Raw genomic sequence first — 22,579 nt, forward strand, 5'->3', positions numbered from 1 at the left:
CAGATCCCAGAAATACTTGCTTTCATCACTGAATAGCAAGATTCCTGGTGGACTTCAGGAGAGATCACTGCTAAGCATGATATAGCTTTGTATTTCCATTGATGAGCTGCAAGAAAATATGGAACTACTGTGTGGTTAATTTTCACGAAAGGCAAAGACCTGCAGCACTGAACAAAAGTGAAGACCAAGCAGCTATGTGAACTGTTTGGGTTACGATGCGGGGAAGTATGGGTGTTTTTAAATGAGCACCTCCTGGAAAATCATTTGCCAGTTATACATAATATGGTACGAGTTTAGGGGGCAGCTGAGTGAAATACCGGAAATCTAATTGTATGACTTGATGGTTTTGTGATCGGGGTTATGTAAAGGCACAGAATTATCACTCGGTTTATTAATTACAAAATGCACTGTTTCTGCAGCAGGGTACAAATGACGTCGAGGTGAGACCCGGGGGTGCGGGCTCACGCCTGCCCACGCCCAGCACGTTCCCTGCCCGACGGTGCAGCGGCCCGTCACCTCACCTCACCGCAACGCATCTGCCCGGCTCCAGCCGCCGCTGAACGCCGCACCTCCAGAGGCGGCACGGCCTCCTCAGGCTGCCCCTCCGCCGCCGGGAGCACGGCGCAGCCGCGGCCACCACCGACACGGCGCCGGAGCTCAGCTGCCGACACCGCATCACGACCGTGGCCCCTGACCGGCCGCCTCGGGTTGCTGTTCCGCTCGACGTCTCCTTCCGCGCCCGGCGCGGGGCGGGCGGAGGGATCCCGCGGGAGGGCGCGGCGAAGCGGCGGCATGGCGGTGGCCGGCGGGCAGGTCGTGGAGCTGTGGGGCGTGCTGCTGCCTCCGCGGCAGGCGGCGGGCTCGGAGGGGGAGACCGAAGAGGAGGCCGAGGAGGAGCCGCACTTGGAGGAGGCTGCGCTCCTGGAGGCTTCCGGGCCGGAGCTGGCGGCGGCTCTGCCCCCGCGCCGAGCCGGTGAGGGGCGGCGGGAGCGGAGCGGGGCCGGCCGGCCGGCGGGCGGGCGGGAAAGTCCCTGAAAGTCCCGTGCTCCCGGCCTCCCTCGGAGGCGGCTGTGGGCCCTGCCCGGGGCACTGCGTTTGAAACGAGCGAGCCGCGCCCGGTGTCCGCGCCCGGCCTGGCCCGGCCCTGCGGCGGCGGCGGCGGCGCGCCAAGAGCGCAGGCGGCTGCGCCGCGGGCGGCGTGTTCGGTCCGGTGCCTGGCAGCCCCCCCGCTGGGCTCGGGATGCTCTTGTCTGCTAATTTAGAGTGCTTTGAAAGTAAATCACATGGAGAAGCAAGGAGGGGGTCAGCAGAACTGCGGCCTGGGGCTTCCAGAGGGCAGAGTTTGGCCTCTGTTTGACAGAGTTCCTTGGGAGGCAGTCCTGAAAGCCGGAAGGAGTCCAGGAAGGCTGGACATTATTCAAGAAGGAAATCTTAAAGACGCAGGAGCAGGCCGTCCACATGTGCCAAAGTCTTCCCTGGTGGGGAAGAAAACCAGCCTGGCTGAGCAGAGAGCTTTGGCTGGAACTTGGGGAAGAATAGAGTTTATGACCTTTGGAAGAAGGGGTAGGCCACTCAGGAGGACTGCAAGGATGTCTTGAGCTTATGCAGGGAAAAAATCAGAAGGACCAAAGCCCCACTAGAACTTAATCTGGCTACTGCCGTAAAAGACAGTGTTTGTGTAAATACATTAACAACAAAACGAAGGCTAAGGACAATCTCCATCCTTTACTGGATGCAGGGGAAAGCAGTAGTGACAAAGGATGAGGAAGAGGCTGAGATACTTAATGCCTTCTTTGCCTCGGTCTTTAATAGTAAGACCAGTTGTTCTCTGGGCACTCAGCGCCCTGAGCTGGAAGACAGAGACGGGGAGCAGAATGAAGAACTTGTAATCCAAGGGGAAATGGTTAGCCATCTGCTACACCACTTAGACACACACACACGTCTATGGGGTTGGTAGAAGTGCTCACCAAGCCCCTTTCCACCATTTATCAGCAGTCCTGGCTAACCAGGGAGGTCCCAGTTGACTGGAAGTTAGCAAATGTGACACCCATCTACAAGAAGGGCTGGGAGGAGGATCCAGGGAACTACAGGCCTGTCAGTCTGACCTCAGTGCCAGGAAAGGTTAATGGAGCATATCATCTTGAGTGCCATCAGGTGGCACATACAGGACAACCAGGTGACCAGGCCCAGTCAGCATGAGTTTATGAAAGGCAGGTCCTGCTTGACCAATCCGATCTCCTTCTATGACACGGTTATCTGCTTTGTGGATGAGGGAAAGGCTATGGGTGTTGTCTACCTAGACTTTAGTAAAGCCTTTGACATCGTTTCTCACAAAATTCTCCTGGAGAAACTGGCTGCTCATAGCTTGGATGGGTGTACTCTTTGCTGGGTAAAGAACTGGCTGGACGGCCAGGCCCAAAGAGTTACGGTGAATGGACTTAAATCTAGTTGGTGGCCAGTCATAAGTTCCCCAGTGGAGAACTGGGGCCAGTTCTGTTTAATATCTTTATCAGTGATGTGGACAAGGAGATCGAGTACACCCGCAGTAAGTTTGCAGATGACACCAACTTGGGTGGAAGTGTTGATCTGCTTGAGGGTAGGAAGGCTCTACAGAGAGATCTGGACAGGCTGGATTGATGGGCTGAGCCCAATTGTTTGAGGTTCAACAAGGCTGAGTGCAGGTCCTGTTGTTGGGTGGCAACAATCCCATGAAACGCTACAGGCTTGGGGAAGAGCGGCTGGAAAGCTGCCTGGCGGAAAAGGACCTGGGGGTGTTGGTCTACAGCCAGCTGCACATGAGCCAGCAGTGTGCTCAGGTGGCCCAGAAGGCCAACAGCATCCTGGCTTGTATCAGCAATATTATGGCCAGAAGGACTAGGGAAGTGATTGTCCCTCTGTACTCGGCCCTGGTGAGGACACATCTCAAATACTGTGTTCAGTTTTGGACCCCTCACTACAAGAAAGGCATTGAGGTGCTGGAGCATGTCCAGAGAGCAGTGAAGCTGGTGAAGGGTCTTGAGCACAAATCTTTTGAGGCGTGGTGGAGGGAACTGGGATTGTTTAGCCTGGAGAAAAGGGGGCTGAGGGGAGACCTTATTGCTCTCTTATAGCTACCTGAAAGAAGATTGTAGCGAGGTGGGTGTTGGTCTCTTTTTCCCAAGTAACAAGCCATAAGATGAGAGGAAATGGCCTAAAGTTGCACCGGGGGAGGTTTAGGTTGGATATTAGGAAAAATTTCTTCACCGAAAGAGTTGTTAAGCATTGGAACAGGCTGCCCAGGGAGGTGGTTGAGTCACTGTCCCTGGAAATATTTAAAAGATGTGTAGATGTGGCACTTGGGGACATGTGTTTAGTGGTGGGCTTGACAGGGTTAATGGTTGGACTCAGTTATCTTAAAGGTCTTTTCCAACCTAAAGGATTCTACGAAACTCGCTTCTTCCCTGGTTACTGAATTCATAGCAACTAAAGAGAAAATGATCCAAAGTAGGTGATAAATCTTGCACAGGTAGTAGAAGGGTAGTGTAATTTGCCCTTTCATATGGCCACATATTACAACAGTGATAAACCAAAGTTTTTCCATTCAAGTTAACTTTGCACTAAAAATGCATTTTATTTTGTTTCTTTTATGACACGTAAAGGTGTTGGTATTTGACATTAATGATTCCTTACTTTCTATTTAGTACTTAGAAAAGCAGATGACATTGGAGCAACTTCTGCCTAGCAAGAATATTTTACCAGAAAACTGTTTTTAAAATGGCTAAATTGAGCGAGGTAACAAGGGGAAAATAAATAAACAAGTTGTTATAGACTTAAGATCGGCTGGTACTCTGGTGGTACCGCTAAATGTAGGTGCTCACTTTGTTCTGGTCGTAGCATTTAGTCTCCCAGCGTGGGTTGAGGAATAGCATATAAATTTTTGTGAGGGAAAGAGGATGGAAAGAGGAGGCAAACCAGGTCATACAGAATGTTAAATAGTTTATTATATTGATTGCTTATGATTTTGGTGGTTTCAGTTGCAGGAAGCATTTGGTATCCACATGTGTCTGAAGAGTGATGCAATACTTTGTGGCAAAACTGTTTAAAATTGAATTGCAAACTTGACTTGGCATAAATGGTGTAATATTAAACCATATGCCAATGTGTAAATATTCATACACAAGTTTAATTTTGTAGTTCTAACATTTAGAGAAGCAGTTTTAGTGGTTATTTCTGGGGTTAGTTTTGCTTTTGTTTTTAAATACCACTGGAATGACCGACATCAGGAAGTTTGTGAAAACCCCCGCTTTACTTTTACTACTACAACTTATACAAAAGACAAAAATAAGCTTTGAAGAAACAAAACTCTTTTAATCAAACCAAACTTTTAATCTTTATGACTATCAATTAAATTAACAATGGCTTTATTTTTCTTTTTAATGATTCAGTTATTATACAAGAAGAGAGTTCCAAAAAGGAGTATGAAGTAGTTGGACGTTTTCCATTAGTTGACCCTTGGTGGAGAGTTAATGTTAAAACTAAAAAAATGGGGTCGAAGTACTTTGTGCAAGGATATCCATCATATTTTCTGCGGACTGATATAGAAGAAAACAACCGACAGATCTTTTCACTCTTTCTTAAGGAATGTGCTGTTCCAGAGAATTTTAAGGAGAAGTTTTTCACTTGGCTTCCTATGCAGTCCATGCTGAGTTTTAGAAATCTTGAAGAAAAACTAAAACAGTTCCAAGTTTCACACTTACAGACAGGGCAGAAGCAAAGCGGCACCAAGGATTATGACATCTTCTGCTATGTTTCCAAATCACGTAGGTATATCCCGTCCTGTGCTATTTTGGTTGTTTTACAGACTAATGAGTTCTATCTCAGATACTGTGTTCATGCTAACGTGTCTTCATATGAAGTGTATATTCAAATGAGTTTTGAACTTGCAAAGATTCTTCTTTTTTTTTTTTTTAAGTTTGAGGGCAGTGGGACAGCTGACCAGTTAAAGATAGACATACAGTTAGAAACATATAAGGACTTTCCTGAATTCTGTAGGCTCACTAAGTAGAATTGTCTGTGCTAGGGATGCCTAGAGACACTGGTGCTGGCTTCCCATAGTTTATTCAGATATAACAAAGCTTATTAAAAAATGGCTTCAGCCCTGCTTAAACGTGGCGGTGTGACTTTTTAGGACAAATTCGTGTTCAGAAATAGTATAGCTGTTTCTGTGTCGTGCAGGGGAACAGCGAATGAGCTCAGCGTAATCAAAATCAGCTGCACTACGTAGGCTATCTAAGTATTTGGATCCTGCTCATCAGCAGATTGGTATGGCTGGGGAGCAGAGTGCAGAAACGCTGGAGCGTCTCCACGTGGAGATAGTTCAGGACTGCCGAGGATCCTGTTTTGGACTATGTTGATGTGACTATCTGAATGTCAGAGATTGGATCAGGAGTGTGCTGTTGAAGCAAAGATCCCTCTTGTCCCCATTGTGGTGCAGTCTCTGAGAGTATTGACTGTATTTCTGCTGGATGAAACCCAAAAGGTGTGTTCCATTTGCACACCTAACGTACTCCAGCCTCTAATGGACATTCAGCTTGTGCACAACCAGACTATAGCTGGTCTGAAGCGGAACACCAAAATACAGAAATTCAGGATATCTGAGACGTGGCTTCAGCACTGGCTCTGTTATTTTACTCCAGTTATTTGTTTGCATTATGTCACGTTCCTGATGTGGACGTAGGCAGTTCTGGGTTGGTGCTGTGCAGAGCCACTTAGGTGCCAGTGCCGTGGGACTCGGTACTCTGAGTTAGAGAAGGTCTTTTAAATTCAGCTGCAACTGTGCATAAATCTGTGCAGACAGGCTCTGTCTACTAAGTCTTCCATACCTGATTTGCTGGGCAGTGGCAGGACAAAAGATGGATGTGACTGTTTCGGAGGTCAGATCATGTCTAACAGGAGAGTCCATAGCTTCTGCTAGGCTCCAAATTACATGTGTAAGGAGAGGAAAATTTCCACAGTTCTGTGGACTTCAGGATTTTTGCTGTGTTTTTGTAACAGTAGAAGGGTTCTTAGTCCCTGTTTATGTACTTTAAATCTTTTCGTGATCACAGAGAGATGGGGAATCTATAGTGGTAGAAACTTGTATCTAGTTGCTGCTTGAGTTTTATTGGGATGTATGGATCACTTCTGATTGTGAAGCTTGATCACTTCTGATTAGAGGCTTTTGTAATATGTTTATGAATCTTCAGGGTTGAAGATTGCACAGTGTGCCTAGGTATCTTGGTCTTGTAGTTGGCAGATTTTTCCTATTATGTGACTTTAAGTGACTTTGATATAAATTAAACCACCTTCTTTCTCTATCATGGGGCAATAGAAACAGCGACTCATCCCCCTGTATATCATGCTGTTACTATTGTCACTTTTTCCTGGTTGTTATTGTTGTGGTCTCCAGCAGTTTGTTACTCCAGCCTTCATGATGCTTTTGTCTAGAAGTGTAGTGTGTGTAGATTCTCCACTTGTATGTTAAGTATTTGCTTCAAAGGGAAAAAGTTTCATCTTTGCCTTTCCATAGGTAAGACAATAATTGGGAAAAGTACTTAACTGAGAAAAATGGATGTTTTGAATTTGGAATTATGAAGTTTCCTTAACACTCCATTAATTTTTTTTTTTTTTTTTTCTGTGAAGAGATAAAACTTTTAAAAGTCTCAGTTTCTTCTAAATTTGTTTTTAAAGCAAGGTGGAGAGCAAATCAGTTTCGTTATCCTCTTTTTGCACATCCCAAGACTGATACAAACAGAGAACGTGATAGCTGAAGTTGGGGTTATTGAGAGAGCCAGTGGAGAACACTGTTTTCCTGAGTTCCTGTACTGATCTGATACTACAAATTTAGAAGCCTGTGTTCTTATTTTGGATTTTAGATGTTGTTCTGTACATCTGTGTGAAAATTATCTTCAGATAGGAGAGGCAGGCATGGCGATGTCTGAACTGATATTCTACAAAATGCTATTGAGTAGGCAGTTCAAATCAAAGGGATAATATGTATTTTCCAAATGAATAGTTGCAGTTTTTATCTGTCATCTATTTACATTTTTTTCCCCAAGTCCAGGGAAAATAATCTTTAAAAGAAGTTGAAAAGGATTACAAAAGATAAGAAGGTGAAATAAATTAGGGGTGTTTTGGATGTAGGAGAGGCAGAAGGATAAGAGCCAGAGTCAGTTTAAATTGCCTTTACAAGTGTCTTTGTATATTGCTTAAAACTTTCTTGGTTTATGATGCATGTAGTTGCAGGAAAGGCAGTACTGGTAGCTCTGACTTTTCCGATGATACTGGAATTCTTGCCAATTCTTCTGCCACGCCATTTTTGCTGTCTGTTGAATATGGTGCGTTGGCAAAGAAAAACTGAAGAAAACGGTGGTATGGATGGTGAGGAAGTACTTTTTCAAGACAAGATGCTAACAAAGTTGGATGAGATATTAAAGAATGAGCCATGGAAACTTGGATTCAGCAGGGTAAGTAATGTTAAGCAGGGTAAAAAAAGTATTTGTTGCATTTGAGCTTGATTAGAATACAGTGCTGTTTCAGTTACGTCCACTTTATTAACTGGGCATTTGTAGGAGGTAAGGTTAGTTCATTTGGAGATGGATGATTTACTGGACTGAGTTTGAGCGAAGGTGTGGTTTTTTGTTTGGTGTTTTTTTTTTTTTTTTCCCAGTTGGTCTACAATAAACCACTCTCAGGAGATTTTAAAGGTTTCTGTTAAAACCATTTGCTTAGCCTTTTCTACAAGAAACAGAAAATAAATGCTTGAGGTAATTGAGCCAAAAGTAAGAAAACTAATTTAAAACTCTCAGTTGTCCAGTTTTATATGGCAAATGAGATTTTCAGTTCTTAATACATAGAACTGTACCTATGCTTTCATGGTGAGGTAGATAAATTACTCAGTAATAGATCATCTGATCGAGTCATTCACCTTTTTCTATAATGGGATTCGTGGTTCCTGCTTACCTTCTTGTTTTCCTGTGCTACGCTTGCTGTGCAACTTTGCTGCTGCACCTCACCTTAGCACTTCTGTGCCTCAGATGGGAGCTATAGCTTCATAGTTCGGAAGTGTGATTAGTCAATCCGTCTGCTCCAGCCCTCCAGTGCTTCATACTGATAGATGTTCTGACCTGTCTTCAAGACCTCCAGTTTCAGAGGTTCAGCAGTCTGGCCAATATATTCCAGTGTTTCACATCCTTTCCTTTAAAAAGCTTTTCCTGATGTCCAATTTGACTATTCCTTGATGCGATATAGACTTGTTGCTCTCGTTTCTTGTACTAAGGACCTGTATTCTCACTGCAGTTTTTTTTATTGCACAAAGACCCTCTTTAGCTGTTTCTCTTAAGGATCAGCAAGTCAAATTCATTTTTCTTTCCCTCAATAGTTCATCTTTTTTGCACATCTCAGTCTTTTGCTGTTTTGCAGTAGTCTCTGTAAAGGTTGCGTATTTCTTGAAGTAGCGTGTTCAGAATTGGGTACAGTATTCTGGCTGCTGCCTTTCTACAGTTGCTTGTGACTTTGCTTGAAATTGTGCTAATTAGGTGTGCACAAGTTCTTCCTAATACCCATTTTTTGCACCAAGTTTTTGATTTTTAAAGTTTCTAGTTTATAGAGAAGAGTGACTGAGAGGAATTATCATTCCATCTTTTAAATATCTTGCTTTCATATGGCTTGAAAAGCATTATAACTTTGTACATCATTATGAAAAATATGTACATCCACCCTCTGAATTGCAATTTGTGTTTACTTGAAGGAATGTTATTCAGAAGGAGGCTAACATCTTCTGAAATAAATATATGTTTGCTTTTATTCTTTTTGGGGAGAAGATTACCTATAGGGAACTGAACCTTTCTTACTGTGAGGCAACATGGGCCGCCTTCTGTCAGTGTGAGCATCTCCTCTGGAAGATCCCTGACTTGCAGAAGAATGCATTAATTCTGTACGACCAACTCAAGAAACGGTGTAGAGAAATGGGACACACTTACGAAGATCAAGATGAGTTAGCTCGTTTTGTAGCTAAAGATATGTCCATTGAGCATGCTTGGCAATCTCTTGAATTTCTGAAAGATCAGAATGTAGTGATTAGGGAGAAAAAACTAGTGTTTCTGCCTCATCTTTACAAATCTGAAAAAGATATTGCGATGTATATAGGTGAGCTTCTGTCAAACCGCTCATGGCAACTGGATGTTGATGTGAGAAAGATACTTAATGTTTCTGAGACGTCAAAAGAAATGGTAGATAACAAAATGAGTGTTACCCAGACTCATGAAATGGAACATCTGAAGGAAAATCATCCAGACAATCGTAACTGTGAAAATCACTTTCCTGAAAAGCAAGTGGAGTCAATGTCTGGTACCCAAAGTAAAGCAGAGGTTGACTTAGATCAGGTGGTTGCTATGGAAAAGATTTGTTCTAATCCTGTCACAATCATAAGTGGAAAAGGAGGCTGTGGGAAGAGTACAATAGTTAGCTGCCTTTTTCGTCACTTAAAGCAGATGGAGAAAGAAGTGGAAGCTGCTTCTAAGGACTTTGAAGAAGACCTGGATGCTTCTGAGGAATGGCATACCTTTGATCATCATTGCGAGTCAGAGAATATGTACACAAAAAAATTTTTGAATGTACTATTTACTGCACCTACAGGGAGGGCAGCAAGCATTTTGAGTGAAAAAACTAAACTTCGTGCATATACACTGCATCAGGTAAGGAATTTTTATCTTTTTTTGAAATTGTATTCCAAAAGACCTTTTGGCACTGTCTGTTCTTGTTTTGAAAAAAAGGGTTGTTACTGAAATTTCTTTATGAAATAAGTAGCTATTAATGATAATGCTTAGGTGCAGCTTGTCAAGTCAGCATTATGTTTTGGGGAATCGTAAATCAGTCATGTGAAATACATTATTTGCTGTAACTTTGAGGGTTAGTTTTTACTTACACACAGCTGGAATTTGTGCCTTTCCAAGACATCTAGTCGTCTTAGCTTCTCAGGGTGTTTTTTTTTTTTTGTTTGTTTGTTTTTTTTTTAAATTAAGACAGAAATACTTTCTAGATGGCAGAGCTGTTTTCTAGTGTCTTGTTGCCTAGCAATCATACTGATACCTGCACATACCCGAAGAGATCAGGAGCCTGGGGTTGAATAATGAGAAAAATTTGATTCACACAGTGTTTTCTTTATTACTGTTAAACGTTGTGTGATTTTTTTTACAAAAAAGTAAAAAGCAAAACTCTTTGTTAATAAACTTAGGTCAAGTCTCTGTTGTTCGAGGTAGTTGAAGATACCAAGAAGATGTTGGAGGTGTGGAATAACCTGTATAAATCAAAATTACAATAACATAAAAAGTACTGTGGGCTTATTTCATCTTTGGGGGCTGGATGGTTGCCTGTTCTCGTTCCCCTTGCTGTATTGGGGATTTATTAATGTCAGCAAGTTGCGGTAGGAGTTCTGTTACTGAGCAACCTAATGGCTGACCTTGTATCCTTTAGGGTCCCTGCAGAAAAAAAGGATGCACTTCTGTGCTTTTACGTAAGTAAGTGTTGATAATCTCAGCTAGAAATGTGTTCACCAAGGAGGAAAATAAGACTGAACGGTTGAGTCTTCTGAGTCTTTTCAGATTAAAGTTCAGAATTTCAGGTAATAGCTATAAATGCAACATTAGAGGATGTCTCACACTGGCTACCTTTATAAGACAGTTGTTTGTGGTTGATTAGTGTCAGAGCTTGATTTATTTTTGTTTGTTTCTAGATCATCTATAGTTTTAAATCGTGGAGGCAGAGCGAACAAGCACAGCCATGGAAGTTTTCTACTGTGACAATTCTGATTGTGGATGAAGGAAGTTTGGTGTCTGTACACATTCTTAGTTTAGTTTTAAAACTCTTGTGTGAGCATGCTCAGCTTGCCAAACTTATTATTCTAGGTAAGAGAAACAGCAAATTTGGCATAGTACAGTATTTAACAATACAGAATATATGGTGTAAGTATCTGAGCTGCCACTGGTCTCATGGAGTCTCTTAAAACCCCCAGAATATTACATTGTACTGGGATATTTCTGCTTATTCGTTAAGGTCAGATGAGATAGACAGTTTTCCATCTCAACTGTCAGTATGAAAGTGTCAGTATCTCCGTTCTCTGTTCAGCAGTGTTCTGTTTGGTTCTGGAAGTATTATGACTTCCATGTGGTAGTTTATTACATCTTGCAACTGGAAAACTTTTCTGATTTCCTTAAATTTAAAGAAGCTAGTATTAGCATATTAATTGCGTGTTAGAAGGGAGGTTTCATGTCATTCTTAATGCTAGGATCATCTTGTTTTAATTCAGAAAGGAAAACAAAGAAGTGTAAAATCAAAATTTCCTACTTTCTCAGAGGTTTGCTTTTTGGCTTGCCGTTTATGGCAGTTGTTTTTAAATGTGTAACTTTCAAGATGTGTTTGAATAAGATATGATCACTGTCAGTGTTCATCATGCAGAGTGATTTGCACCTGCTAGTAAAGCATTACTGAGTGAGGAATATGAAAAATTTAAAGTATACCACAGGCTGATTCCCCAAACAGAGTTTCTTAGATTCTTGAAGGTTTTATTCCAGGTGAATTGTATTGAGGAAGCATGTAGAGGGTTGAGTATTTATTAATTTCAGGGTTTTTTTTTAAAGACAGTTTGTAACAGTTGTTGCTTCTCACAAAAACTAATTTGCATTCTGTTTAGGTGATACTAGACAGCTACCAAGCATAGACCCAGGAAACATGTTAGCTGATATCTTTGAGGGTCTAAAATCAAGAGGCTTTTCTGTGGAACTGCGAACTAATCACAGAGCTGAATCGCAACTAATTGTAGATAACGCATCAAGGTAGGATTTCCTTGTGCATGTAAGAAGCATTCTTGAAGTAGGCCTGATCCTCTACCTGCAAAATATTAGTGCATCCAGATTTGACTCTTTAGTTATGCTTCTGTTACAGTTTCTGACTCAAAATCAGTAACACTGTTTTTAAAAACCAACCAACCCCCAAAACAAAACCAATAAAAACCCACAAGTTTTTTCAGGAGTATATGTATTGGGCAAAAAAATGTTTGTGCTGGAATACTCTTGTATTTTATGGGATGTATTTCTCTACCAAATACTTTTTGTTGTTTTCAAATGAGTTGTACATGCACAAATCACTTCATGCCTTCTGAAATGACTTACAATTGCTTCTCTAAAAAGGCAGTTTTAAAGATATTGCTTGTAAGCGTGACAACAGCTAAAATAGACTGAATTACATTGACACTTTAGAAGTCAAGGGCCATTAAATCATAGTTTCACTTACCTAGAACCTTTAAATGTTTCTAGCATTTGCATTACTTTTGGTCTGGAAATAATCCGTGTTTACTGTCAGTGCATGATTTCTGTTTTAAACCTCAGAAAACAAAATCTAGGTCCAAGTGCCCAAGACCTTTTGATGTTGATGGGAATTTGCGAATATTCTGAATATTTGCAAGATGTGCAGAACTACCAAGTGTTTTACAAACACTCTTACTTTTTTTTCAGTAACACTTCTGTGTTACTGCAGTCTGCTCCCAAGAGAACTGTATGGTAATCTAAGTATCTGCTGCAGTGCTGAAGAGTTTGGGGAATCAATTACCAATTTTTTTAATGTGAAATTGAGTTAGGCTCAGAGGAAAGAGTTTTTGGTGTATATACTGTAAATGACCAAAAATTTATAAGTGGTGAACCTCAGGCTGATGCAGATGATGATACACTGGAATCCTTTAACTGGAAATAATTTTTCTGTTTTCCCTCCACTGCTCTGGTCAAGAATCTCTCACCGGAAGTTTCCTGAATTTGATGAGGTGCTGAAAGTTTCTGGTTGTAATGAGGAAATGACAATGCCAAGCCCGGAGAAGAAATTCATTCTTATAGCTTTGCCTCCTGGCGGGAGTTGCGAGAGTACGTGTGTACAGGCACTTTTGTGATCTTGACTTTCCCTTTGGTAAAGCATAGACTGTTTGGCTGGAACTAGCGTTTTGGGGGGATTTTAGTCTGGTTTTGTTTGTGGTATAAATTTAAATGCTAGATGCATAGTTTACCTTTTGCCTTCTGCAAGTGCACACAGCAAGACCCGTCAGTGCAAAGGATGTGCTGTAGGGTCCCAGCTCACCAGTTACATTTTGAAATGATGGTGATACAACTTCCACCAGTGTAATCAAATGTGATTGTCTTTTTATGTTGTAGCTGGAGCTGTTAAAAGATTAAATTTTTCAGAGGTGAATCATTGGAGTAAACAGCAACTGTAACAGGATGGTATGTTGGACAGGAATGTGCCCCCAACTCTAGAGTCAAGTTAGGAAAATGGAGGCAGAGGGGACACAGTATTTCTTTAAAAATGTTTTGGGGTCAGGGTTAGGGCCATTGTTTTTGGGTTTTTGACCGTTATTGGAAAAGCAGATCGAGTGGCCTCTACTTCATATGCATCAAAAAGCTTCAAGGGGCATGTGGAAAAAAAAAAATAGTGTGAATATTATCACCGTATCTTACTATACTAACTCACTCAGCAAACAGAATATTAAAAATGTATTTCTGCTATGGAATCTAAACGTATAGGTCTGTGGCTTAAAAATGTTCTACCTTTATGTCTTCAGTGTGCAGTATCAAAACCTTATTTTGCATGAAATATGCTCTATGCAGTTGTTTAATACAGAGAAATAAGAATTTTTCTCCTTCCATATCACTCTTGTCTCTCAGATTTTAACAGTGGGCTAACTGCGTGATACTTTTTGGGGGGACTTGAAATGTCACTGAAGCAAGAAATAAGCAAAGGCAATTTCATATTGAATTATGTTTTTCTTTCTTAAATTGTTCGTTCTGCATATTTTTATGCCTTACCTTTTATGTCTTCTTGAACAGATTTGCAAACTGCCATAAGGACTTTACTTAAAAAAGGACCAGGATTGCAGGATGCCAAACAATCGCAGTTCATTGCTTTCAGAAGGTAACAGAGCATGCAGGCAGACATTGAAAAAATCCTTGCTAGCAGCCACAGTCTAAAAATAGCTGAATGTGTTCAGTTGGAGGCACTAGTGGCAATATCATAAAATTACCAGAGAGAACAACAGGCCAGGTGTCATTTCGTGTACCTTCTGGTTGCCCCCAGTCTCTCCATGGGGAGTTGCTTCGTTTTTCTATAAACTTAATGTAATGTTTTGCACTATGGTTTCTCCTTTTGTGTTCATGTTCATCTGTACTGTTTGTGGTAAAGAAACAAAGGATGGACGTAGGTGGTCAGTTTTTGTAGTAGATTCTCTGAGAGCCTGTGCTCTGGTGTTTGCTAACAGCGCAGTGTTCTTCAGAAGCGAAAGGTGAGGGCTTGACTGCAGGAGGAACCCGCAAAATACAAAGAAATGTCCAAATTCAAACGTATCCCATCGTGGCAGATGTGAATTCCAGGGTGCGTGGTGGAACATAAAACCTACTGTCTGTACATGCTTCTGTCACAGGTGGACATTGACCAAATGACAGAAGATACTTGCATTTTGACTGTGTAACAAGGGCCAGATTTAGTCATATAATCTGATGGGTGTTAGTGTTCCTGCTGGGCAGTGGTGAATGCCTACAGTTTGGATGTTTGGAAGCACAGTACTCGTCATTTAAGAAGGGGTGTAGTGCAGTGCTCTAACACACTTTGAAGAAAGATTGGAAAGGTTAGGAATCACTGATCATGGGAACCATCACAGGAGTGTGAATAGTATGGATGGCCTGACAGAAACGCTGAAGGGACAAATGTAACGTCCCGTAGTACCAATAGTACATAAACTTACACTTCTGCACAAAAGGGTACTTAAGAAAAAACTCTTCCACTTCTGTTTGTGAAGAACCTTTTCTCAGCAATTAAAAACCACCCACTATTTACAGGTTACTAGTGTGCAAACAAGTGATTTATAAATTTTAGCTGCTTCACCTGTTGGTTGTGAATGCTGAGTAATTCCGAAATCAATTTTATTTCTCCAATCTTCATTCACGTACAATACTGTTATTAATGATTTTCAGATAAGATTCTTATAGAATATATTTATAGGTACTTAATCTGCATTTAAAAGTTAAAATTCCAGGTCTTTAAAAAGCTAATAAATCTTAATACATCCACAGAGAAAATAATGCATCCATGCTTTAGTTTTTCTTCAGCTTTTTTCTTTATCTTAAAACCAAATCTAGCTAACCTAGGTGTGCATCACAAACATCCTTGCCTCATGTTCTGTGGTATTTAGACAAAACTGTTCCTTTATTGCCCTATCTTTGAACTCTGAGTCAGAGATTGTTTTTAATTGTTGGTGGAAGATCATCATAGCTAAAATGGGCTTCTTCCATTAATTATAAATCAACGCTAAATGTGGCATTGCATGTAAGTTTATGTTTTGTACATCATGATTTTGTTCATGTTCTTGTTTAGGCAAGATTGCGACCTAATAAATGAACTCTGTTGCCAACACTATTCAAATCATGTGACCAGGTAAGCCAGTGCTTTGCAGTTTCTCCTGCTAACAGTCTCGCTTTGGTTTTGAAAGTGTTACAGCCAGGCCAACAATGTAAAATAAGACTGTAAAACTTTTAATGTTTCATCTAGATCTGATTCTATTTATATTAGAAATCATTTATATAATAAACTTTCTTTGATGAGTTCGTTAATCTCAACCTGGACTGTGAACAGAGATAACATAAACTGTTTGCCTTTCATTTAAATTGTCATTATGTGAATTCCAAGATTTTGGGTTACTGTCTGTCGAATGTTTAAAATTGACATAAAAGCATCTTTGAAAAACCCTCAATGTTAATTATTTTTTGCCACTGAATGATTTTCACATAGATTCTGAAATATTTTTGGAAGCAGGATTTTGGTGCTGCTCCGTATTACTGTTTTTTACCAAAAGGTTTTACAAAAATTCACGGAACATCTTTTAAGGGTGAGTTGTCTTAACGGTTTCGAACATTATTAAGGTTTTTAATCTGGCCCAAGTATAGAGAAGGGAAAGAGAAGAAATACAGAGAGATGGTAAATGCATCCTCTGTAAACACATTTCTCCCTCTTTCTTTCTCTGACCTAGAGACCATAAAAAACGACTTTTATTTCAAATTGATGACAAGATTTCCTGCACGCGGAATACGTATCTCAAGGATCTCTTGCCAGACTGTAGTTTCAGAAAGGATCCTGACCGCCAGGAATGTGAAAGTGGAGAAACAACCCGCACTGCAGAGACTGCTGAGGAGGGCAAACGACTATGCAATGGAGATATATTTTTCATAACAGAGGTAAGTCCTTGCTGCAAGAACTAGAAACAAAAAACCCCAATGGTAACTGATTCTGTCCTTGTTGAATCCCCAGAACAAAATAATTCACACTTTATAATTTTAGTCCGTAATATATACTTAATTCTTCTGCTGAACTATCGTGTGAAAGGAAGGAAAGGACCTTTCCTTCCCAAGGACCACACATATCATCAAGACATCCTCAGTTAGGAAGAAAAGGTGGGTGATTGTTTTAGGAGACTCCCTTTTGAGGGGTGTGGAGGGCCAGATTTGTAGACCTGACCCTTTACATAGGGAGGTCTGCTCCCTTCCCGGGGCAACAATTAGGGATGTGATAAAAAAACTCCCGTCTATAGTCAGGCCCACGGATTACTACCCTCTTCTTATTTTCCAAGTTGGTATTGATGACTTTAGGAAAAGAAACATCCGGACTATTAAGAAGGATCTCAGGGTTTTGGGAAGAATGTTGAAGGGATCGGGGCCCAAGTAATATTCTCTTCTATCATACCAACTTCGGGATATGACACGGGATGGAAAACAAAGATCGAGGATTTAAATAATTGGCTACATAAGTGGTGTGAGGAACACAACCTAGGGTTCTTTAACCACGGGCTGACCTTAATGCCAGACCTTCTATCCAGGGATGGGGCGGGTTTGTCTCCATGGGGGAAAAGGCTTCTTGCTACAGAACTAGCTGGGATCGTCAATAGGGCTTTAAACTAGATGTGAAGGGGGTGGGGGGTATTGTCAGACTTAGAGGATTAACAGCCGAGGACGGCCCTCCATTGTCTGATGAAAGGAGTGTAGGCAGGTGCCTTCGGCCTGCTGCCTCAGTGATAGTAGGGGGTGATATGTGTAGTCGGAAGCAACACGCAAGTTGCCTAGAGGTAAAAGAAAATCCCAAAAATAACAGCTCAGGAAATAAAGCTTCCCGCCCTAGGGGTGCAGTGGGGTCGAAAGCCCAACTTACGTGCTTCTATACGAACGCATGCAGTATGGGCAATAAACAAGAGGAACTGGAAGCCTTTGTTATCCAGGGAAACTATGACATAGTTGCCATCACTGAAACATGGTGGGATGACTCGTATAATTGGAGCGCTACCATGGATGGCTACAAGCTCTTCAGGAGGGATAGGAGAGGTAGGAGGGGTGGTGGGGTTGCCCTGTATGTAAGGGAAGGTCTAAACTGTTTAGAGTTAAATGTTGGGGATGACTTGGAAGAATGTCTGTGGGTGAAAATCAAAGGGGGGCCTATGAAGGCGGATATTGTAGTGGGAATCTGCTACAGGCCACCCTATCAGGACAGTGAGACTGATGAGCTATTCTTTAAACACCTGGGGGAAGTCTCGCGCTCACTAGCCCTTGTCCTTATGGGTGACTTTAACCTACCTGATGTCTGTTGGAAGTATAACATGGCAGTCAGGAAACAGTCTAGGCGGTTCCTGCAGAGTGTGGAGGACAACTTCCTGTCACAACTGGTCAGTGAACCGACTAGAGAAGGTGCTCCCCTGGACCTGCTGTTTGTGAACAGAGAAGGTCTTGTGGGAGATGTGAAGGTTGGAGGACGCCTGGGGCATAGTGACCACGAGATAATAGAATTCTCAATTCTAGGGGAAGTTAGGAGGGGGAACACTAAAATGGCCAAGCTGGACTTTGGGAGAGCTGACTTTGGGCTGTTTAGAAGTCTGGTTAACAAAGTCCAATGGGAGACAGCTCTCAAGGGTAAGGGGGCGCAGGAGGGATGGTTACTACTCAAAAAGGAAATTCTGGAGGCACAGGAGCGAGCTGTCCCTGTGTGCCGGAAATCGAGCAGCCGGAGTAGAAAACCAGCTTGGATGACAAAGGAGATTTGGGAACATCTCAAAAGAAAAAGGGATGTCTATAAGTCTTGGAAGAATGGGCAGGCATCCAGGAATCAATACAGGGAGGAAGTATGGGCATGTAGGGAGATAATCAGGGGGGCAAAAGCCCAATTGGAACTTAGACTAGCCTGCTCCGTAAGGGACAACAAAAAGTCTTTCTATAAATACATTAATAACAAAAGGAGGGATAAAGATCACCTCCAGCCCCTACTGGACACAGGGGGTACGTTAGTCACTAGGGATGAGGACAAGGCTGAGGTCCTTAATGCCTTCTTTGCCTCAGTCTTTAATAATAAGGTTAGTAGTTCCCAGGTGAGCTGGCCTATGGTGTCTGAGAGCAGGGAGGGAGAGCAAATCGAAGCTCCTGTGATCCAAGAGGAACGGGTCAAGGATCTGCTTCATCGGCTGGATGCCCACAAGTCTATGGGGCCTGATGGTATCCACCCGAGAGTCCTGAGAGAGCTGGCGGATGTCATTGCCAAACCCCTGTCCATTATCTTTGGGCAGTCTTGGCTCACTGGGGAAGTTCCGCTGGACTGGAGGCTGGCGGATGTTACCCCCATTTACAAAAAAAGGGCAGAAGGAGGATCCAGGGAGCTACAGGCCTGTCAGTCTGACCTCGGTGACGGGCAAAGTCATGGAACAGGTTATCTTGAGTGCTATTAATGAGCACATACAGGTTAACTGGGTGATCAGGCCCAGTCAACATGGGTTTATGAAAGGCAGGTCTTGCCAATCAAACCTGATCACCTTCTATGACAGGGTGACCTGCCTGGTTGACGAGGGAAGGGCTGTGGATGTAGTTTTCCTTGACCTCAGTAAAGCCTTTGAAACAGTTTCTCATAGTGTTCTGGTTGAGAAACTGATAACTGCTGGCCTGGATAGGCACACCCTCCTTTGGGTTAAAAACTGGCTGGATGGCCGGGCCCAAAGAGTGGTGGTAAACGGGGCTAAATCCGGCTGGAGGCCAGTCACCAGTGGGGTTCCCCAGGGCCCAGTGCTGGGTCCAGTTCTGTTTAACATCTTTATCAATGACCTGGATGAGGGGATTGAATGTACCCTCAGTAAATTTGCGGACGACACCAAGCTGGGAGGCTGTGTCGATCTGCTCGAGGGTAGGGAGGCTCTTCAGAGGGATTTGAACAGACTGGATCGTTGGGCTGAGGCCAATGGCATGAGCTTTAATAAGGCCAAGTGCAGAGTCCTTCACTTGGGGTGTAAAAACCCCAAGCATCGCTATAGGCTCAGGGAAGAGTGGCTGGAGAGCTGCCTGGTGGAGAAGGACCTGGGGGTGTTGGTTGACTACTGGCTTGATATGAGCCAGCAGTGTGCCCAGGTGGCCAAAAAGGCCAATGGGATACTGGCGTGTATCAAGAATAGTGTAACCAGCAGGAATAGGGAAGTGATCCTGCCCCTGTACTCGGCACTGGTGAGGCCGCACCTGGAATATTGTGTCCAGTTTTGGGCCCCTCGCTTTAAGAGAGATATTGAGCTCCTGGAGCGAGTCCAAAGAAGGGCGACTAAACTGGTCAAGGGGCTGGAAAATAAAACTTATGAGGAGCGGCTGAGGGAGTTGGGGCTGTTTAGCCTGGAGAAGAGGAGGCTGAGGAGAGACCTGATTACGGCCTACAAATACTTGAGAAAGATGGTGGGGAGGTGGGGGAAGGGCTCTTTACATTAGTGATGGGTGATAGAACAAGAGGAAATGGGTATAAGCTTAGTCAGGGGAGATTCAGGTTGGATGTTAGGAAGTATTTCTTCTCTGAAAGGGTTGTCAGCTGCCCAGGGAGGTGGTTGAGTCCCCATCCCTGGATGTGTTTAAGAATAGGGTGGATGATCTACTTAGGGATATGGTTTAATGGGGATTAGGGACGGTTGGATTCGATGATCTCTAAGGTCTTTTCCAACCTAGAAATCTATGAATCTATGAAAGAGGCAGACTCACAGAATTCTCAATTTAGAGAATTAAAAAAAAAATCTCTGGGTGTTTTTGGAAAATGTGTTTCAGTTGGTCTGCTTGTGTCCAGTGTAAATACATTCTGCAGATACCCAAATGTATTGTAATTGAGATGGATGATGTTTTGGATATAGGTAGAAACATAGTCTTGAGTAAAGAATAAAGCTAATGTTACAGCTTGAGCGCTCCCCTGACAGAAAACTAAGCTGATCAAAAATACAGCAACAAAAAACTCGGTATTTTTCTGCTGGGTTCAGTGAGTTGAGTTGACTCAGCAGAGGGTCCAGTGAAAGTACCAATATTTGTGCATGGGAAAGGGGGACCATCCAGGGTTGGCAGGAGGGAGTAGGCCCTTCTCTGTGTGTGGCAAGAAATTGTTAAATGGCATCACTGGTACGTTTCTCTGTACCCTAGGACAATCTAAATTTTCTGGGGCTTAAAACTGCCTTTCTCAGCGTTTTTCTTACTAAACAGAAGGAGTTAGGGTAGGCCCTGTACAGTGAAACCATTTTCCTTGAAGGTGGTCGGCGAAAGATAGCAATCTTTTGGGTGTAGTGTCTTCTGAACATGTTTCACTCGGATGACATTGCAGGTATTTTAATTTGAGGAAAAGGTAGAATATGGACACACACAGATGTACAGACATGGATCAGACTGCTGATAATGATGTGACTGCTGAGTGTTCTTGTGCTGTTTCTTCAGGACGTAGAAATTGATAAACAGCGCTTACTGACCATCAGCAGCACGTACGGCTCCACCTTCACTGTGAGGTATAAGGCACTGAAGAAGCTCTGTCATATAAAACATGCATGGGCCAGAACTATTCACACGTTTCAGGTAAAAAATAAAGAAGCTATGAGCTGATAAAACTTTCTCATGGCTTTGTCTTACTAATGCACTGTATTTTCATGTGCAAGAGTCAGCAGCTCACTTGAAACTAAAGTTCCTTGAGTGCGGGATAGAAAATGTTCTTGAGAGTGTTCCCAGTTGTCTCCAATGTCCGTGTTCTTGTAAGCCTTTTTTTTTTTTTTTTTTAAGAACTTCCTGGAGATCTTTGATAAAGCGTTCTTAAACATGTTTCAGGGTTCCGAGGAAAAAACTGTTGTCTACGTGGTTGGCAATCCTGGTCGTCAGCACTGGCAGCACGTGTACACAGCCGTGACCAGAGGACGCTGCCGTGTCTATGTTGTAGCTGAAGAGATGCACCTCAGGAGAGCAGTCACCAACAAGATCTTGCCCAGAAAAACTCGCTTACAGAGATTTTTGAGAGAGGCCATCGCAGAAACAAGCAACTCTCCCAAACAAACTTCCTCGCCCCGGACGAAGAGCTGGCAAAGTCAAGAGCTTGAGACTCGGTCCGTTTCTGTAACTCCAGAGCCCTCTGAACCTCTCATTGACTGGATGGAACGGGAAGGGTCAGCAGTTCTCAATAAAGAAAAGCAGACGGGCAGTTTGCCGCAAAGTCCATGTAAGAGACAACAAACTCTTGCAGAGAATTCTGAGGCTGCGATGAAAATCCCCTCCGTAAGTATCGCCTCCTCACTGAGGAAGTTCAGAACAAACTTCTGCGCTCTCTTTCACCGCCGCAAGTCACCTGCGTACCATTACGACTGTTTTATTATTATTTATTAAATAATTTTCAAGATGACCAGTAATTGGTGAAGCACTCGCGTTTGGCAGATGTTTTCCCAGAGTAATATATGACTAATAGGGAAAAATAAATTAAAATGTGAGTAATAGTGAGTTTACACATGTTGCTGCTCATGGGAGTGACCCGTTGGCTAGCTTAGCCTCTCTTAGCTTATTCTGTGTACAGAAGTCAGTTTTTTGGAGCTGACCTGCTGTGAATATAAAATTTAATTGCTGAAGCTGATTTTTATACAGTCAAACATGCTTAACGTGCTTTTTTTCATTATATCTGATTTCTGAGCTCTGTCATGGGGAAGGAGCTTTGTTTGAAGATGTTACTGTATTTTAGTTCTGGTTCAAACTTGGGTAACGTTTTTGTTTTGTTTTGACAGACAACAGCAAAAGATTCCCCACTTGGGTCTTCCAGACTTAAGAATCTAACTTTGGGACAACCAACTCCGAGGAAGCTTTTCAAAAGCTAACAAACGCTTAACTGTCCTCGATATGATCCTTTCTGGAACCTGCTTCGTTCCAGATTTTGGGACCAGAGAAGCTGGGCATGCAGGTGATTTTCAAAGGCTTTCCTGTATTTACATGTTCTGTCAAGAACAGCTCGTCTTAAAGTGCGCCCTTTGTGTATTTTCAGTGATCTGTTTTTAGTAGGCGACTCCTTGGTGTGTCAGTCATAAAAAATCAAAAATCACACTGTTCCTTTTTGTTTTGGTGAAAAATGAACTTACAGGTCTTACGGGATCCAGATGTTCCCTTGAAAAATACATGGGGACTTCCTTTAAAGACTGTAGCCATCCACACCGAGATTCACCCATCCCCTAATGCATTGATGAAAGGCATTC

General features: G+C 42.6%; 1 protein-coding gene across 1 annotated transcript; it reads left to right on the plus strand.

Annotated features, from left to right (window-relative positions):
• The first annotated feature begins 792 nt into the window (after nucleotides 1-792).
• Nucleotides 793-22,275, plus strand: HELB (DNA helicase B). Its single transcript, XM_086610053.1, has 13 exons — nucleotides 793-973; nucleotides 4,425-4,799; nucleotides 7,258-7,484; nucleotides 8,841-9,713; nucleotides 10,751-10,922; nucleotides 11,708-11,849; nucleotides 12,796-12,926; nucleotides 13,884-13,968; nucleotides 15,424-15,483; nucleotides 16,076-16,280; nucleotides 20,799-20,933; nucleotides 21,180-21,620; nucleotides 22,118-22,275. Exons 1-13 carry the CDS (start codon nucleotides 793-795, stop codon nucleotides 22,205-22,207), a joined length of 3,117 nt encoding a protein of 1,038 aa, XP_086466179.1. The 3' UTR covers nucleotides 22,208-22,275.
• Nucleotides 22,276-22,579: the final 304 nt, after the last annotated feature.

The sequence above is a fragment of the Tauraco erythrolophus genome, chromosome 4, assembly GCF_009769465.1.
Source record: "Tauraco erythrolophus isolate bTauEry1 chromosome 4, bTauEry1.pri, whole genome shotgun sequence".
In the NCBI taxonomy this organism is placed as follows: Eukaryota; Metazoa; Chordata; class Aves; order Musophagiformes; family Musophagidae; genus Tauraco; species Tauraco erythrolophus.

Coding starts and splice junctions, on each gene's coding strand:
- HELB (XM_086610053.1), top strand. CDS start 793: ATGGCGGTGGCCGGCGGGCAGGTCGTGGAGCTGTGGGGCGTGCTGCTG. Junction 13,969..15,423: donor CAGTTCATTGCTTTCAGAAG/GTAACAGAGCAT, acceptor GTTCTTGTTTAG/GCAAGATTGCGACCTAATAA. Junction 21,621..22,117: donor CTGCGATGAAAATCCCCTCC/GTAAGTATCGCC, acceptor TTGTTTTGACAG/ACAACAGCAAAAGATTCCCC.